Source organism: Nannospalax galili, unplaced genomic scaffold, assembly GCF_000622305.1.
Source record: "Nannospalax galili isolate Female #2095 unplaced genomic scaffold, S.galili_v1.0 scaffold371, whole genome shotgun sequence".
Classification (NCBI taxonomy): domain Eukaryota; kingdom Metazoa; phylum Chordata; class Mammalia; order Rodentia; family Spalacidae; genus Nannospalax; species Nannospalax galili.
This window is the reverse complement of record NW_008331606.1, coordinates 1436557-1456691: the sequence shown is the minus strand read 5'-3', so window position 1 is coordinate 1456691 and position 20135 is coordinate 1436557. Positions and strand designations below refer to the sequence as shown.

At 37.0% G+C, this 20135-nt stretch overlaps 1 protein-coding gene across 3 annotated transcripts in view; it reads left to right on the top strand.

Moving 5' to 3' along the window:
• Znf280c (zinc finger protein 280C) overlaps positions 1 to 20135 on the top strand; it is an 84303-nt gene that overhangs the window by 19802 nt on the left and 44366 nt on the right. For all 3 annotated transcript variants that reach the window (XM_029560425.1, XM_029560423.1, XM_029560424.1), the window contains 5 exons: positions 2650 to 2715; positions 3047 to 3183; positions 8855 to 8963; positions 14994 to 15167; positions 15285 to 15394. In XM_029560425.1, the coding sequence (XP_029416285.1) occupies positions 2650 to 2715; positions 3047 to 3183; positions 8855 to 8963; positions 14994 to 15167; positions 15285 to 15394 (596 nt within the window). The remainder of the gene's footprint in view (positions 1 to 2649; positions 2716 to 3046; positions 3184 to 8854; positions 8964 to 14993; positions 15168 to 15284; positions 15395 to 20135) is intronic.

The window sequence follows — 20135 nt, the reverse complement described above, 5'->3', positions numbered from 1 at the left end:
TCTCAAAAAAATTTTTAAGGGGACTAGAGAGATGGCTCAGTGGTTACGAGCACCTGTTGCTCTTGCAAAGGACCCAGGTTTGGTTCCCAGGACCCACATAGTGGCTAATAGCCATCAGTAACTCCTGTTCCAGGGGATCCTACTCCCTCTGGCCTCTGAGGGCACTGCATATACCTACATACATGTAGGCAAAATACTCATACACATAAAATTTTTAAAAATTAATTGATTAAAAAAATGTAATTGTACTGTATTTATTTTGTGTGCACACATCATCATGCCATGACATTGGAGCAGAGATCAGAGGACAACCTGCAAGAGTGGATTCTCTCCTTCCACCATGAGGATGTCAGGGATAAAAGTCGGGTTGTCAAGCTTGGTGGCAAGCACCTTTACCAATTGAACTATCTCACTGGCCCCTCTAGTTTTTAAAGGATCCAAGTAACCTGTTTGTTAATTCTTTGTCTTTTCTCCCTTTAGTTCAAATGTGCAGAAAAGAGTTTGGAATGCCTTGCTTGAAATTTCAGAATATACTAAATAGGTTTGCATTAGTATCTGATAAGTGTTCTTACATCTGCATAACTGCTTCATCATTTGTATAGTATTATAGAGTGGAAAATTTAGGTGCTAGAATTCTTAGTATCATTTTCTGTGGCAAATTGGGAAGTGCCAAGTAGAGTGTCATTTAAATTAAAAATGGACAAGGTGGGACTCAGGTTAAGAGTACTGGCTGCTCTTGCAGAGGACCCAGGTTCAATTCCTAGTACCCACATAGCAACTAACAACCGTCCATAACTCCAGTTCTAGGGAATCTAAATGCCCTCTTCTGACCTCCATGGGCATTGCACATAAATGGTGCACATACATACATGCAGGCATGACATTCATACACATAAAACAAAAATAAATAAAAATTTAAATATATATTATGTATATATGGTAGGTAGTTTATTATTGTTAGTGGAGTAGAATATTATATTTTTATTTCTATTGATTCTGAAAATTTTTATGATTAAATACAACCTTATTTTAAAAGTGCAACTCAGATCATTGTATTGAAGAGATAATTCAGTTTTAAGTTGAATATATTGTAGACAACTGCTAACAATATTTAATAAGAATCATATCTATTAGTTTAAGTGAGTCTACAAAACGGGAATTAGAACCAGTAGAATTTGTTTTCCAAACTTATAACTCAGAATTCACATGATTTTATTGAGACTTTAGGTATATGCCATAAAATATATTCAGCATATAGAATATATGAGCTAAATATTTATTTAGAAAAGGGGATATAAAAGCCATCATAAAGTAGGAATAGTTTTGTGATCTTTTAAATAAATGCTTAAAATGGAAGCAATATCAGAGCCAGGCATGGACACATCTGTAATACTAGCATGAAGGCTAGGAATATTGAGAGTTCAGGGCTAGCTTGGGGTATATACTGAGACTCTGTCTCAAAAGAGTAACAGAAAAGTCACAGTATCAAATTATTTAAGCAAATAGGATTTTCTCTAGATTTCTGTAGTGCTGAGTCCTAGAATATTCATTTCCGTGACCGTATGTAATTCTATTCTTATGTATCCTTTTACTCCACAGAATACTTTATGTAATCTGATTCTTTCTATGAAGAGAAAAAGGGAAGGATTTTTTTATTTTTGAAGTTTTATGGAATGTTTCTATGCTTTTTTGCCTTTTTCTGATAAATTTTTTTAATATTTTTATTTTATGTGTATAAGTGTATTACCTGTATGTATGGAAGTGCACCCATGGCATTGCAGTACCCATGGAGGTCAGACGAGGTATTGGATCCCCTGAAACTGGAGTTAGTGACGACTGTTAGCCACCATGTGGATGCTGGGAACTGATCCTGGGCCCTCTGCAAGAGCAGCCAATGTTCTTAACCACTGAGCCATCTCTCCAGCCTGAAATTTTAAGCAAATTTTGACCTTCCCAATTTAAATTTGATTCCTTAATAATCTTAAAATTATGTTCATATGAGTTCAAGAGTTAGTGAAAATGATCTAGAGTATCCTGTCAGACTCAAATTGACTTCTAAAGTAGTGTATTTGAAACTAAACAAATACTGAAATCTAGGTTGAACGTTATCTGCAGTCTGATAATTTCCCATGTAGATGTCAAGTAATGATACTGATTAATCAAGAGCTGAGCATTCCAATCAACTGGTTCATAGTGAAATTTCGAGACATTTCGGAGTGTGAAATAGGGGATGGTGAGATGGCTCAGCAGTTAAGAACACTGACTGTTCTTGCAGAAGACCTGGGTTCAATTCCCAGCTCTCACATAGCAGCTAACAACTGTCTATAACTCCAGTTCCAGGGGATCTGACAGTCTCTTCTGTCCTTCGCAGGCATTTCACAACATGGGTGCACTTACCTACATGCAGGCATAACACTCATACACATAAAATAAAAATAATAAGTAAAATATTTTTAAAAGTGTGAAATGTGGCATGAGGATTGGGAGAGCTTTATTTTTGAGTAGCAATAATCTGAGTCATAAAATCTTGTCACCATTTGACGAGAAGAAATATATTTCTAGCATTGGTTGTGTATGAGTATTTTTAGAAAGTTTTTCATTACCTCAACTTACTATAATTAAATAATAAATTTGAAAATATTTTTGTAGATATTTTGAACAGAAGTAACTCCAACTCATCTTCAAAGGGACTGAAGAGTGTGTCGCTCAATCTAGGTACAGTATTACTCTATTATTTTAATTTTAAAGATTTTTTTTATTGCTGTGTATGCATGTGTGCCCGCCTGAGTTAATATGCAGCAATGTGTGCAGGTGCCCACAAAGGCCAGAAGAGGTCATCAGATCACCTGGGTCTGGAGTTACAGGTAGTTAGCCTCCTGATGTGGGGTGCTGGGAACTGAACCTTGGTCCTCTGCAAGAGCAGTAATGTTAAGATTCTCTTAACACCTGAGCCATTTTTCCAGTCCTTACTATTTTAATTTTAAAGTGAAATATTTGACATGATTGTGTAGGAATATATTTTATATACTGTGATTTTTACATACAGGTAATCCTAGTTTATTCAAGTCTGGAACTCAACACTATGAAACTTCAGCATCAAATCCAGTGGCTGCTTTTCCTACATTTCATCCTGAATCCAGATCTTCAGAGAGTTCTTCTATTGTTCAGACTGTGTCTAAACCTGTAAGTTTTTCTAAAACTTCATAGGATAGGAACACATTGAATATTATATATCAGGTTAGAATTGACAACTACTATAGCTACTTATCATAATTAATATCAGAAAATGTCTCTTTTTATATTATTAGTTCAAACAATACTCCAGTTATAAGTGCAGAAACTGTCCAAATGGTAATAAATAAGGTAATATGCTTAGATGGGAATAGTATTTTAGCCTGTATAGTCTAAATGCATGTAAAAAGATATAATCATTCACTGGGAATGGTGGCACATGCCTTTAATCCCAGCACTGGGGAGCAGAGACAGGCAGATCTCTGTGAGTTCAAGTCCAGCCTGGTCTACATAGTGCGTTCCAGGCCAGCTGGGGCTACAGGGAGACTCTGTCTCAAAAAGACCAAAAAAAAAAACATATAATCATTATTGACTGTTTCATAATGGCAGCCTTTTTGTTTGTACTAATTTTTAATTAAAAACAAATTGTATAATTGACACATTATAATGTTACATATGGCATACAATGTGATATTTCAATATATGTGTATAATTGCAGCTAACAAGATCAGTTTCCATATCTATCACCTCAACTATTTATCATTTCTTTATGTTAGCAATATTTAAAATCCTTTCTAAACCAGTTGTGATGTTCCATGCCCTTAATCCCATCAACTCAGTAGTTCAAGCAGATTTCTATGAGTTAAAGGCTAGCCTGGTCTACATAGCAAGTTCCAGGCCAGCTGGGGCCATGAGGAGAACCTCTCTCAAAAACTAACAATCATAAAATCCCTTCTATTGTAAGTTGTTCTTTTTTCTTTTTCTTTTTTTGGTCTTTTTGAAACAGGGTCTCCCTGTAGCCCCAGCTAGCCTGACATTTGCTATGTAGACCAGACTGGCCTCAATCTCACAGAAATTTGCCTGCCTCTGCCTCCCAAGTGCTGGGACTAAAAGGCATATGCCACCATACCTGGCTTGTAAGTTATTCATAAGCTATAGTTACTTCATTATATTAAAGAATACCATTAAGCTGACACAAATGATTATATATAGCAATATAGTCAATATATTGTGTGATATACAGCTATTCCTGATATATTCAGATCTACAAATCAATACTACAAAGACCCAACCTCAAATCCAATGGTTGATTGCTTAGATTATTTTTGTACAAAAATCTGACTAATACCCCTCTGCCCATCCCAGTCCCACTTACCCATATTCGTCTCTCTACTTTCAGGAAATCAACTTGTTTTGTTTTGTTTTGTTTTGTCCTTTTGAAGCAGGGTCTCCTGTAGCCCCAGTTGTCCTGGAACTCGGTATGTAGACCAGGCTGGCCTTGAACTCACAGAGATCCACCTGCCTCTGCCTCCCAAGTGCTGGGACTACAGGCGTGTACCACCACGCCTGGCAGGAAATCAACTTTTTAAAAGAGTAAACTGAGCTGGGTGTTCTTAATTGGGAAGATTATTCCAAAAAGTCATTGCTTTTATTCCTAAAACACATTTTTTCTTTTTATTATATTTTATTTTATGTGTATGAGTGTATAACCTGCATTTATGTAAGTGCGTCCATGTCGTGCTGTGCCTCAGAAGTCAGAAAAGGGCATTGAATCCCCTGGGACTGGAGTTAGGAATAGTGGTTAGCCACTATGTGGGTGCTGGGACTCAAACCTAGGTCCTCTGTGAGAGCAGCCAGTTCTCTTAACCCCTGAGCTGTTTCTCCAGCCCCTCAAAACATACTTTCATTGTTTAGTTTATAGTCTTTTAAGCCAGGCATGGTACCACATCCCTATGATCCTAGCACTTGTGAGGCAAAGGCAGTAGAATTATCAGTTCCAGGCCAGCATCAGCCTCAGGTTGAGTTCCTGAATAGACTGAGCTATGTAGTGACCCTGTCTCACAAACCAAAGCAAACCCCCAAATAAAACAGTAACAAAGAAACTTAATAGATGTAATAGTAATGTTTAATATTTGGAGATCTGTTAATATGTACAAATCTGTTCTAAATACTGTATGTAAATCTTATTTATTAGGACATCCATATAAGAGAAGCATTTTGCTTTGAAGAGGCTAAAGCTCAGAGAACCTAAATGATTCACTGAACACCAGCTAGTGACTGATAGATACAGGATTTCAAACCAGAATAACCCAGAGGTTTATATACACATCTGTCCATACATTTAAGTGTATACCTTTAAAAATAGAAGCATTGCTTTAGAACTATGGTATATAGAGTCATAGTGGTATAGACCTTTTAGGTCCACAAGACTCTTTCATGGACTCATGAGATTAAAAACTGTTGTCATAAAACTATAGCCCTGCCTTTTCCACCGTGTTGGTATTTTAGGAGACTCTAGATGATTACATTGTAAAGTCAGGGTTGAGGATGACAGGTACATACACTTTCTTAAAAAATATTTTTAGCCGGGCGTGGTGGCACACACCTTAAATCCCAGCACTCGGGAGGCAGAGACAGGCCAGCCTGGTCTACGTAGTAAGTTCCAGGACAGCTGGGGCTACAGGGAGACCCTGTCCTAAAAAGACCAAATATATATAAATTTTTATTTTGTGTGTATGAGTGTTTTGCCTGCATGTACATTAAGTGTACCATGTACATGCAATACACACATCAGCCAGAAGAGGGCATTGGATCCCTTGAACTGGAATTATGGGTGCTTGTTAGGTACCATGTGGGTGCCAGGAACTAAACCCGGGCCTTTCCACAAGAGCAACCAGTGCTCTTAACCAACAAGCCGTGTCTCCAGCCCAAGGTCCACACTCTTGAATGAATTGAAAATCTTGTATAAAGAATTACCTCTAAAAATTTTAAACAATTCTCTTTCTTCAAACAACTATTTTGGGGCAAAGAGGGAAATTATTATCATCATCTCTTTTAAAGTCAGCATGATACAACTTGGTTAGAAACAGACCTTGTTTTAGGTAAATCTAATCTAGCTATGTCATCAGAACCAAGCTTGGTGTTACTTAGAGCATTAATCATACTAAGACTTAGTTTATCTATTTATAAGATAGAAGATGATAAACTAAGGTCTTTTCACAGATATTTGTTATATTTTAGTGTGAATAAAGCAAATATACTTTAAATACGCAAATATTGGTGACTGCTTTGGTTGGAAATATAAATAGCTTGAAGCTTAGAAATAACTTTTTCAGAGTAACGTATTTAAATAAAATGAGTCCCAGTTTATCCACTCTTCTATCTTAGCATTGTATTTGATAACTTTCTCAACCATTTTATAATATGTAAGAAATTTCCAACTGGAGAATTAAATAAGTTATTGTTGAATAGTATGTCCTCTAAAATCATGGAATTGGCCAGAGTTGTCACCTTGAAGAAGGAACAATAAACTTATAGCCATTATTGCTTTAGTGTATGTCAAGGCATAATGCTGTTTATAATTTGTTTAAATGAATAAAGTTGCTTCTTATTGTCTCACGTTCTAAGAATGGATTGAATGGTTGGGGTAATTTTCATATCTGCCTTTGTAACTTTATTTATTTTGGGTTTTTTGTTTGTTTTATTTTTGCTTTTGTTTTTTGAGTTAGGGTCTCCCCATAGCCACAGTTGGTCTGGAACTCTCTATGTAGAGCAGGCTGGTCTTGATTTCACAGATCTTCGCTTTAAAAAAATATTGATTCAGGGCTAGAGAGTTGGTTCAGCAGTAAAGAGCACTGACTGCTCTTGTAGAGGACCCGGATTAGATTCTCAGCACCCAATGGTGGCTACAAACCATCCTTAACTCCAGTTCCAGGGGAATCCGATGCCTTCTTCTGATCTCTGCGGCATTGCACGACATGGGTACGCTCACATACATGGCAGGCAATACACTCATACACATAAAATAAAAATAAAAAATTAAAAAAATTATTATTGATTCATCACTGGGTGTGGTGGTGCTATGACCTTTAGGACCAGGCAGAGGTCAACCTGGTCTCCATAGTGAGTCCCAGGCCAACTAGGACCACAGGAATACCATGTCTCAAAAAGAGCAAAAGAATTTAATCTTCTATTTTTTAATTATTTAAAAATTATTTAAAATTAAGTAAAATTAAAAATCAAAAATTAAGTAAAATTATAAATTCAGTTCTTTTTTTTTTTTCGGTCCTTTTGAGACAGGGTCTCCCTGTAGCCCCAGCTGTCCTGGAACTCACTATGTAGACCAGGCTGGTCTTGAACTCACAGAGATCCACCTGCCTCTGCCTCCCGAGTGCTGGAATTAAAGGCGTGTGCCACCACGCCTGGCATAAATTCAGTTCTTAAGTTTCACTATGCTTAGTTCAGGTGTTTAATGATCACTTGAATCTCCCATATTTAACATCACCGATATAGAGAATGTCCATCAATATAGAAAATTCTTTTGGACTATGTTAATTTATACAAATCCTTCCTCTCTTCCTTCCCTACATTCTTCCCTCCCTCCCTACTTCTCTCCCAGTTATTCACCATTCTTTTAATTATTTTTCTTTTTAAATACATATTTTATTGAATTTTTGTGCATTTCATACAATGCATCTTAATCATATTTAGACCTCCTCCCCTAGCTGCACCCCCGCTGGCCTGTCCACTGGATTTCATGTGTTCTTTCATACATGTTAAGGTGTAATGAGACAAGTCTGTGTCCCCAGATGTCCTTTGGTGTGAGTTTATTCACTGCAACGTGTTCAGCCTATCTAGCGTCACTCTTAAAGAAGATCAACTCTCTCTCACAACAGTAGTTATCAGCTACCCGTAGTTCTCTAATGTAGACCAGGCTAACCTTGATCTCACAGATCTTTTCTGTTTTATTTTATTTTTGTCAGAGTCTCCCTAGTCCCAGACTCACTGTGTGGACCAAACTGGCCTTGATCTCATAGAGATCTCCTACCTTTGCCTCCCAAGGACTGGGATTAAAGACATGCACCACCATGCCCAACATAGATATTTCAGCACTTGGAGGCAGAGGCAGGTGGATCTCTGTGAGTTCAAGCCCGGCCTGGTCTACACAGTTCCAGGCCAGCTGGGGCTACAGGGAGGCCCTGTCTCAAAAAGACCACCCCCCCCAATATATACGTATATATATATTCTTTTATTGTATTTTAAATTATTTTGTGATTTTATTGTTTTTACATTTGTTTTTATAATTCGTTGATTTTTTTTATTTTAAAAATATTCATTTTAACATCTTTTTAAAAAATCATTTTTTGAGGTCTAATGTGGTAGTATATCCCTTTAATTCTAGCACTTGGGAGGCAGAGGCAAATGAATCTCTGTGAGTTAAGACCAGCCTATTCGTCGTAGTTAGTTCCAGGCCAGCCAGTGCTTCATAGTGAGTGAGACCTTGTCTGAAGAAAATGCTAAAAAACAAATTAATTCTTTGAGAACTTTATATAATGTATTTTTATCATATTCCCTCCCAGATCCTCCGCCTTGCTCATATTATCACTGTTTAAAATTTTTTTGCATTTTATTTAAAAGTAATGTTAGTTTTCTAGAAAACTATAACAACACAGAATGGCAATGTTTCTCACCCAATATGTGTACATTTTAGCAGAGTAGTAATAACATTTGTGTTTTTAACTTGTCAGTAATTGATTCATTAAGGTTATCTTTACAGTACTGGCATACAGTTGAATTTATGCTCATAAAAATTTACAAGCAAAACCACTTTAACATTTTACAGGATTTTTCAAAGACTTCATCGCAAGTTCATTCAGGTGCTTTTTCTGGCTTACTGTTGGACTCAACCAAGGATGCACCGTCCTCAGGGTTCCTGAAAAATATTACAGAAGGTTTGGTTCAGCACTTTCTCATAAAAACTATAAAAAGAAACCTGATTAATGTACATACAGAATTTCTCCTTTGGGTCTGGCAAGGTGGCTCAGCTGGTAAAGGTACCTGTTCCAATCCAAGCCTGAAGTCCTGAATTCAATGCCCAGAACCCATATGGCGGAAGTAGACAACTGACTCCTGAAATATGTCCTCTGAACTCAAATGGGTGCCATGACACCTTCATCCTCACAGAACTACATACAAGATGGATGGATGGATGGATGGATGGATGGATGGATGGATGGATGGATGGATGATGGATGGATGGCACTTTCATCCTCACAGAACTACACACAAGAGAGGGAGAGAGAGAGGGAGAGGGAAAGGGAGATGGAGTGGCAAGATGGCTCAACAGGTAAAGGTCAATTGCCACCAAGCTTAATGACTTGAGTGGCTAGAACCTACATGGTGGAAGGAGAGGAGAGAAATGACTCCTGTGAAAAGTCCTCTGACCTGGGCCCAAATACATATCTATACACATTAACAAAGAAAAAAAGGAATTTCTGGTTTTCAGTCAAAACTGTCCTGTTATTATTTTTTTTACATATATAATGGAGTAGAGGGGGCTAGAGAGATGGCCCAGCGGTTAAGAACACTGGTTGTTCTTACAGAAGACATGGGTTTGAATCCCAGCACTCACATGACAGCTCACAACTGTCCATAACTCCAGTCCCAGGGGATCCAACAGCCACTTCTGACCTCCGCAGGCATTGCACGATATGGGTGCACTTACCTACATGCAGGCAATACACGCATACACATAAAAATAATAAATAAAACTTAAAAAATGGAATAGAGCTAATCATATTTATTTAGTGTTTTTGAGAGAGGGTCTCCCTGTAGCCCCAGCTGGCCTGGAACTCACTATGTAGATCAGGCTGCTCTTGAGTTCACAGAGATCCGCCTATGTGTGCCTCTTGAGTACTGGGATCAAAGGCGAGTGCCAACACCCAGCAATAGAGCTTATCATTCTTAAATACTTCATGGGGGATTTTATATTTAATAATAGAATTTTTTTTCCTATTAAGTCGGCTAATGAGTTATTTGAACTTCTCATTTAGAGCTACCCGTGGGCTAAGAAATATAATTTCTGTGAGTCAGAGAAGTCACCTGATATAAATACTCTATAAATATATTATTTTGAGGCCGTTAATATGAGAAAAGTTTATGTCTGTAGTTGATTTCTTTGTAGCTTTTCTGTGTAATAAACAATATAGATATGATAGCTAAATGTGATAATAGAGTGGCATAAAATGGCAGGGCTAAAGAGATAATGATTTATACAAGATAAATACCAAGTACATATAAATATCAAGTATATATCCACTGAAGGAACAGACAGATGGTCCAGTTGAAGTAGAATTCCAGTTTTTTTCTACCATGACAAATTCTTCATCAGCCTAAAATAAATTAGTATGCCAGTGGAGGAATTTTTATCTAGATTTTTAAAAAATCCCTCTAATGGAAGAAATTACTGTTTATTGACTAATTTGATGTATTTCACTAAATACTGTTTTAAATACTCTGATTTTTAAATACTCTGATTTATTTCCTATGAAGTAGTATATTGCATTCTTCAAATCAAAGGAAAAATTTTAAAGTAATATGAGTGCCCAAAATATTTTCCCATTTTGGTAATATTTCATTTGAAATTAACCTGTCAGTATGCCTACTTAGAAAAATAGCCAAGAATAAAAATGGATACGGGAGATAAAATAGTTGTCTTAAGGGCAGGAGAGATGCAGAGGACCTGGATTCGATTCCCAGCACCTACACTGTGGCTGTTTGTTTATAACTCCAGTTCCAGTGAATCTGATGCCATCTTCTGACCTCTGCAGACATTGCACAACATGGGTGCACTTACACACATTTAGGCAGTACACTCGTACACATAAAATAATAAAATATTTTTAAAAATAGTTTCTTAAATTTGATTTTAAAAAAGATCTTATTCATAGATTAGTCAATTTGTGAAGCTGGTAGAGGTTAAAGACTCATACTCACCTTTACAACATTTCCCTGGGTGTGGTGGCACTTGCCTGAAATCGTTATACTTGGGAAGTGTAGGCAGAAGAACCAGGAGTTTGAAAGCTAGTCTTAGCTACATGAGACCCTGTCTCACACACAAAAAAAATCTTACTGCAATTAGTAGAGTTTTGTCCTAAATAGTAAACACTATTAAAGTTGGCTTAAAAGATAATGGTTTAAGGGGCTAGAGAGATGGCTCAGCAGTTAAGAGCACTTACTGCTCTTTCAGAGGTCCCAGGTTCGATTCCCAGCACCCACATGGAAGCTAGGAACCCTCCTTAACTCCAGTTCCAGGAGAATCTGATGTGCTCTTCTGCCCTCCCTCTGTGGCATCGCATGACATGGTGCACTCACATACATGCAGGAAATACACTTATACACATACAAATAATAAAAGATAATGGTCTAAGTCTCTATTCTAAAAGTTTTTATATCTTTATCAAGTCACCTAATCTCTTGACATTTCAGTTTTCTCACATTATTAAAACAGAAAATTTTATTTTTCTCTCAGTAATGCATTTATTCTCTGGACTCAGAATGAGCCATTTAGAGATAAGGGTTTCTAGGATTTTCTTGATACAAAAATAAAAAAGTAGAAGCTGCTTTATAAACTTTAAATGACTTACTGAACATTTATTACAGTAATGATTATGAATGTCATGTTTGGAAGCATGATTAATGGATTCTCTTGTCCAGGATAATCAAGGTGCCTATAGATTAGACTTGCGCTTCAATTAGAAGAAGGGAAATAGGACTTTTATGAAAATAAGATTCATTTTTAATTTATTCTTACATAATTTCATACATTTACATAATGTATTCTGGCCACATTCATCCCCCTACCCTCTTATTCTCCTTCCACCCTGAATTAGTTTGGTTTCTCTGTTGCTGTGATAAACACCATGACCAAAGCAAATTGGAAAGGGAGGGTGTATTTTGGCTTAACAGCTTTTAGTCCATTACCAAGAGAAGCCAAGGCAGGAACTGAAGGACAGACTGTGGAACAATGTTGTTACTGTCCTGCTCTGGCCTATTCTCAGCCTGCTTTCTTTTTAAAAAAAAAAAAATTTTAAGGGCTGGGCGTGGTGGTACACACCTTTAATCCCAGCACTCCAGGGCAGAGGTGGGCAGATCTCTGTGAGTTAAAGGCCAGCCTGGTCTACATAGCAAGTTCCAAGTTAGCTAGGGCTGTAGGAGACCCTGTCTCAAAAGACCAAGAAAAAAATTTCATTATTTTTGTTTTCTGTGTATGAGTGTATTGCCTGCAAGTATATAAGTGCACCCGTCTTGCGCAATGCCTGCAGAAGTCAGAAGAGTGCACCAGATCCCCTGGAACTAGGGTTATGGATAGTTGTTAGTCTCCATGTAGGTTATGGAAACCCAACCAGGGTCCTCTGCAAGAGCAGCCAGTAGTTGCCATCTCACCAGCCCCTCATCCTGCTTCCTAGGTACAACCCAGGACCACCTGTTTAGGAATGGCACCATACACAGTAGGCTAGGTCTTCCCACATCCCAACAATCACAAAGTTCCTCACAGCTGGGGGTGTTGGTACATGTTTTTACTCAAGAGTCAGGTAGATGAATTTCTCTGAGTTACAGGACAGCCTGGTCTGCATAGTGAATTTCAGATCAGCTGGGGCTATAGGGAGACCCTGTCTCAGAAAACAAAATGAAAACAAAACCAAGCTGGGTGTGAGGGTGCATGCCTTTAATTCCACCGACCCTGTAGGCAGAGGCAGGAGAATCTTTGCTAGTGAGGCCAGCCTGATAGCCTGGTCTATATAGCGATTTCCAAGCCAGCTGTGGCTACAGGGAGACCTTGTCTCAAAAAACGCCGGGCGTGGTGGCGCATGCCTTTAATCCCAGCACTTGGGAGGCAGAGGCAGGTGGATCTCTGTGAGTTCAAGGCCAGCCTGGTCTACATAGTGAGTTCCAGGACAGCTGGGGCTACAGGGAGACCCTTTCTCAAAAAGACAGAAAAAAAAACCCAAGCAAAAACAAAAAGAAAATACCTCATAGACATGACCACAGGCCAGTCTGATGGAGATAATACCATAATTGAGGTGCCCTCTTCCCAGGTGTGCCAAGTTGATAACTGAAACTATCCAGTACACACCTCTGCCAACTGCTGCTTCCTCCTACCAAGTCCCCGCCACAGTTTCATGCCTTTTTGTTGTTGTTTCTGCTTTATGACCCACTGGGTTTAACCAGGGCTGTCTGCAGATTTTTATTGACTTAGATAAAAACAGTTAAATGTAGGGACTAGTATAGACTGAAAGCAGTAGAAATAAGTTGAAGCAAGATGCTTTCAGTCTACACTAGTTATCTCAGAGTGATTTTCTTTAACATATATCTTCATCCTTTAAGAATTCTATATTAGGGGGCTTACTTTTCCAGAGGACCTGAGTTTGGTTCTGAACTCCCATGTGGAGCAGCCTACAACAACCTGCAACTCTAGTCCCAGGTGTCTGATGCCTTGTTTTTGCAACTCTAGTCCCAGGTGTCTGATGCCTTGTTTTTGCCTCTGCAGGCATGCACATAGTGGTACAGACAGATAAACACACACATATACATAAGTAAAAATAATAAAAATAAAACTTTTTAAAATTATATATTAAAAGTCTATTTGTTACTAACATATTACCGTGTCCAGAACACCAATATTTGTTGATTGTTCAAGTAATAATGAGCATCTCAAAAGAATGTTAAAGTAACTACACAAAAGTCAGTCTCAAGTGCTGGCAGTGTAACATTCAGTAATCATATTCTCTAATGATAGAAAAAAAATTTTATGTCATAAAGTACAATTGATTTGGGGTTATTTTTAAAAACCTGTCTTCTCTGTATCTGGTTTATAACCTAAATCATGCAGATACCATTAATTACATAATCTTTTGGATGTTAAGATGATAGTTTTCAAATCCAACTATTTCTTAGAAGGAAATCCCTGTTCAAACTGCAAAAGTCAAATAAAAAAATAAAAGGAAAGTCACTGTAAAATGCCCATTATATTTATTAGAGTCAAGAAAACATAGCTTGAAAGCCATTGCAATAACTCTAGATCTTTTTATGAATGAGTGAAGTATTTTTGTTTCTACTTAATATACAGGGAATAATTAAACCATTTGTCAGGTTATTTGTTTTTAAATGAAGTTTTTAAAATACTTTTTCATGGCCAGGCGTGGTGGCACAAACCTTTAATCCCAGCACTTGGGAGGCAGAGGCAGGCAGCTCCTCTGAGTTCAAGGCCAGCCTGGTCTACAGAGTGAGTTCCAGGCACCTGGAGCTACAGGGAGACCCTGTCTCAAAAAGACAAAAAAAAAACTTTTTCATTTATTATTTTTTGTGTATAAGTGTATTATCTGCATGTGTGTAAGTGCACCCTTGCCATGCAAATGCCTGAGGAGGTCAGAAGATGGTGTTGGATCTCCTGGAACTAGAGTTATGGACAATTGTTAGCTGCCATGGTGGTGCTGGGAATTGAACCAAGGTCCTCTGCAAGAGCAGTCAGTGCTCTTAACTGCTGAGCTGTATCTCCAGCCCCTTGTCAGGTTATTTGTTGAGAGAAGAGACAACTTTAATTTTCCACTAGATAGCTCAAGATTGCTAAAACACCTTTAAAGAATTTCTCTGAATTTTAGAATAAATATTTTTAAGCTCAAATGCATTTAGTCCCCAGAAGATAAATTCATTTGTAAGAACTTAGCTGAGATTAAATTTAATTTTTTAAAAACTGTTGATACTACTATTTGGGTTTTGTTCCTTTTTGGCCTGACTTCTTGGGTGGGTAGCTTTATTTGAAAGGATCTTTAATATTTCGTGTATGAAGTATGTTTTATGACTCTGAAATATATATAATCCACAGAAGCTGCTTGTACAGTTTCTACTTCTTGGTTATATATAAGTAATAGTCTGTGCTAAAGCATTTATAAATATCTTTTCCTGCTGTTTAAATCTTGTAGGTATGGATCAGACCTCATTAGGACTAAAACATTCTTCCATATCTAATGTAAAGAGTATTATTAATCCAAAAAAGCCAAAGACCAGTGAAAGTGTTTCTGAAACAAGTCCTTCCTCTTCATCATCTTTAAGTAAGCCTCCTTCAGAGGCATCTTCCCAGCCTGTAGTATCAGCAGGTAAGTATGAATCTAGCATATGAAAATAAAATGTATGAGTTATAAATTGTGATGGATTTTGAAAGCTAAGTTTTTAAAAGAGTGATTTTACTCATAAAAGTTCTTGACTTATTTTAGATTTCAGTACCTCATCAGTTCAGTCTGAAACTGGAGCATCTTCACTAAGATCTTGTCCAAAGTGCAATGTTAAGTTCAGTTTTTTGGATCCTTTGAAATACCACATGAAGGTAAAAAGTGTTTCAAAATTTGATTTTTTAAAATGTTTATGCATATCTAAAAATATTAAGGATGATAGTAAATATTGATTTGTCCATATAATTAATAACTTTTCTTGTATTGGCATTTTTATATAAGTAAAAGATTTTCACAATGATTCTCTCTTACAAGATTTAACTTCTTCCCAATCACATATTATAAAGCTTATGTTCATATACACACTCCAGTTTGTACATGTTGCATTTCAATTTTACATGTTTATAAATTAATGAGAATATTTTTTTGATTAAATCATGCCATTCATACTTCTAGAAAACAGGCATTTTATTACTTAATTTTCATATAACTTAATTTTTCTGTGACAACATATTTCATATTTCTCAATGAAAATCTTAGTTTTTAATTTTCAGTACTCAGAAATTCCTAATGGAGACTTCTATGCTAGCTTTATATTGGCATATGAAGCTCTTGGAATTAGGTTTTAGGTAAATTTGAAACTAATAATGAAGAACAGCATTTAGAGGGTGTTCCACTTAAAATATGTTAAAAGATAGCATAGTATTGTTATGTCTGATTTTTATTGAAATTCCACATTTTGGAGAAAAGTTAGAGAAGTGAGAATGAATGACCAAAACTCCAGATACAAATCTCTATTCTGCGAGCAAAATTGATATCGGATCTATTGGTATATTGACTTCCCTGAGCATGTGAGAAAGGTGAATCCAATTTCATACTACCAGTATTTGCTTTAATATTTTCCTATTCTACTTTGCATTTTCTTTAGAATATAGATGTATATCTCTCTTAACTTCACTGGCATTTTGCCTTATTGCTCAATGCTTTTTAGCCTAAATTCCATCCTTAGTATCTTTTGTGTGTATATGAAGGTGTATGATGCATATTTGTGTGTGTGTGTCTGTGTGTGTCTATAAATGTGTGTTTACCGCGGCACAAGTGAAGGTCAGAGTACAGCTTTCCAACTTGGTTGAGACAGGGTCACTTTGTTGTTTCCTGCAGCCTATGCCAGATTCTCCTGTCTCTGCCTCCTATCTTACTATAGGAGTTCTAGGGTCACATAAACTTGTGCTCTCATGTCTAGCCTTGTGTGAATTATGTGTATTTGAATTCAAGTCCTCACCTTTGTGCAACAAATGCTTTAACCACTGAAACATCTCCCCAGCCCTCTTAATCGATCCTTGCTTTCTTGTATCTACTTGTTATATTCTTATTTTACTCTTTTGTTTTCAATATTTCTAAAGCACTTTGTTACTTGTATATTTCTTATTTTTGCATGTGTTGCTATTTCTTTCTATATGAAATTTTTTTTGGTCTCTTTGAGACAGGGTCTCCCTGTAGCCGCAGCTGGCCTGGAACTCAATATGTAGACCAGGCTGGACTTGAACTCACAGAGATCCGCCTGCCTCTGCCTCCCAAGTGCTGGGATTAAAGGCATGTACCGCCATGCCTGGCCATTTTTTTTAATGTAATATCTTCTGAGTCTATCCATGTTGTTGCAAAAGGTAGAATTTCCTCCTATAAATATTTTTATTTTATATATTTATTACTTTTATGTGTATGAGTGTATTGCCTGCATATATGTAAGTGCTCTCATGTCATGGAATGCCCACAGAGGTCAGAAGAGGGCATTGGATCCCCTGGAACTGGAATTACAGGCAGTTATTAGCTGCCATGTGGGTGCTGGGAATCAAACCTGGATCCTCTGCTAGAGTAGCAAGTGCTCTTAACTGCCAAGCCATCCCTCCAGTCCCATATTTTTATTTTATGTGTAAATGTGTTTTGAATGCATGTATGTAAGTGCACCACGTGTGCAATGCCCACAGAGGGCAGAAGAGGGCATTGGATCCCCTGGAACTGAAGTGAAGGACAGTTGTAAGCCACCATGTAGCCTGGGTTCTCTACAGGAGCAGCTAGTGCTTTTTAACTGCTGAGCCACCTCTCCTGCCCTCTCCTTTCTTAAGGCCAAAAGATATTCAGTACTATCTATATACCACAATTGTCAGTTCCTGTGCCTTTATTTTCCAAAATTTTATTAGAAAATTAAAATTTACATAATGAGAACTGATGAAAGATAATAGGCATCAAGATAAACATAAAAATGAGGCAGGGCATGGTAGTGAATACCTTTAATCTCAGTACATGGGAGAGAGAGGCAGGTGGATATTTGTGAGATCAAGGGCTTGCCTGGTCTACATGGCAAGTTCTAGGCCATCTGATGCTATAGAGAGACCCTGTCTCAGATAAATATATAAAAAAGAATAAACTCTGGAAATAACTAAATGTATAGAAATATATATAAAAAAAAAAACAGAATACCAACATTTTCCATACCATTTCCTATCAGAAGAGGAAATAACATCTGGAGAAAAGGTGGAACAGTAATTCCTAACGGAACATAATCAAGAATTTTAAATTTTCTCATGAATGGTCAGATGTTAATCTAATCAGTCATGACTTTAGGTTTTAAATGTAGCATAAATAGCATTACTGAGATTTAACTATACAGTAGTTTTCCTCTGAAAATAATTTTATCACCTCTTATGCATAAGCCCCTTTCTAATTTTCCTGGCATCTGTGTTTATTTTTAAATCATTTGGGGCAAAGGTGATGACATTCTTGTTATTTGTTATTATTATTGTGCTATTGAATTTTAAGATTTTTTTTCCTTTTAACCACTCAGACTGTACTCCTTCCCTGTAATTTCTTTTGTCTTTGTTTAACTTTTAAAAAAACTATTCAGAATTTCATATATGCATATAAGGTATTTTGCTCAAATCCATGCCCACTCTCCCCCCTCCAACACCTCCCATATCTCCCCATCACATTTTTCTGACAACTTTGTGTACTTTGTCCCTTCCTTCCTTCCTTCCTTCCTTCCTTCCTTCCTTCCTTCCTTCCTCCCTCCCTCCCTCCCTCCCTCCCTTTTTTTATTAACATATTCAATAACAATTTCCAGAGCAAAGATGCATCTCTTTCAAAAGTGTCTGTAAATTTTTAGGTTCACAGTTGAAATAATACAGTTATACCATATTGAACTCAGTATAAACCCTATGAGACATAGAATTAAATGAGGTTTTAGCCTTTAAAAAAGATCTCCCTTTCATTTTAAAATATACTGTTTCCTTCAGAAAAACTCATTTTTAATGCTAGTAACACTTAGATGTTTGTACATGCGCCTCTAATCTCTATGTATCTGATTATTACTAGTTATAGTCGGTTACATTCAGATCCTTGGCACATGAGTATGGATATAAAGTCATCAGGTAGATTTCAATGGTAATGTGTTTCACCTCTACTCATTAACATGAAGCAAAGTTTTATGCTTCTTCCTCAAATATAACTCATTTCTTTAATTTGTTTATTTTTTGTGTGTTTATTTCATACAGAACATCCCAAACAATCTTATTCATCTATATACCCACTTCCCAAATGGCACCCTCCCATAGCCCCCCCCCCAAACTGGAGCCCATATACTCTGTCATCCCTGTTACTGTTCACTGTGTTGTCAGTGCCCCCAGCCATTCCCCAGTGCTTCTCCATCCACGGAACCTAATCAGCCTATCTACAGTTCCTTGTTTTAGGAAGATCAGCTCTATCCTCATCTAGCAGCAATCACTTGTCAATATTCCTTTAGATGAGATTGGGGTCTGCTATTCATTTTCCCAGTTCTATGCTGGGTTACTGTCTGGGAGTCTCTTGGGCCACCCTGGCCAGCAACTCAAAGGAAGGGATCTCCTGTCTGGCATTATTTCTTGTTTTGTAGCCTTTAGCTATACACATGGACTCTAAAGAATTATATTAATCCTTTTAATCTTTGGTTATACATACAGTTGGCCCAGATAAACCAATTTATTTTTATTCTTAAGGCCATTTGAGGATCTGTTCCTCAGGGGTCACATGAGCTTGGGAGGCTACTTTCTTTTACCAGTTCCATCTATGTGAAGATAAGTCAAAGATCCAGTTTTGCCAGCACCATTTGCTGAACATGCTGTCTTTCCTCCAGTGAATGTTCTTGGCCCCTTTGTCAAATATCAGGTGGCTGAAATCATATTTACTCATATTTGGGTCTTCAGTTTTGTTCCATTGATCTGAGTCTATTTTTATGCCAGTGCCATGTTGTTTTATGACTACAGCTCTGTAATACAATTTAAAATCTGGTATAGTAATCCCCCCCAGCATTGCTCTTAGTGCTCAAGGTTGCTTTGACTATCTGAGGTCTTTTGTGCTTCCATATGAATCTTAGGATTTTTTTCCCAGTTCTATGAAGAATGTCATGGGGATTTTGATTAGCATTGAATCTATAAATGGCTTTTGGTAGGATGGTCATTTTCACAATATTAAATTAATTCTTCTAATCCATGAGCAAGGAAGGTCCTTCCATCTTCTGATGTCTTCCTCAATCTCTAAAGATTTAAAAATTTTCATTGTAGAGGTCTTTAGTGTCTTTGGTCAAGTTTATTCCGAGATATTTTTTTTGCAGCTATTGTGAAAGGGAGTGTTTGCATGTACTCTTTCTCTTGATTGCTTGTTATTGGTATATGGAAAGGGTAGAGACTTTTGTAGATTAATTGTGTAACCTGCCACCTTACTGAACATGTTAATAATTTCTAGGAGTTTTCTGGTGGAATTTTTGGCACCTCTTAAATATAATATATCATCTACGAAAAGGGACAATTTGATCTCTTCTTTTCCAATTATTACTCCTTTAATATCCTTCTCTTGTCTTATTGCTTT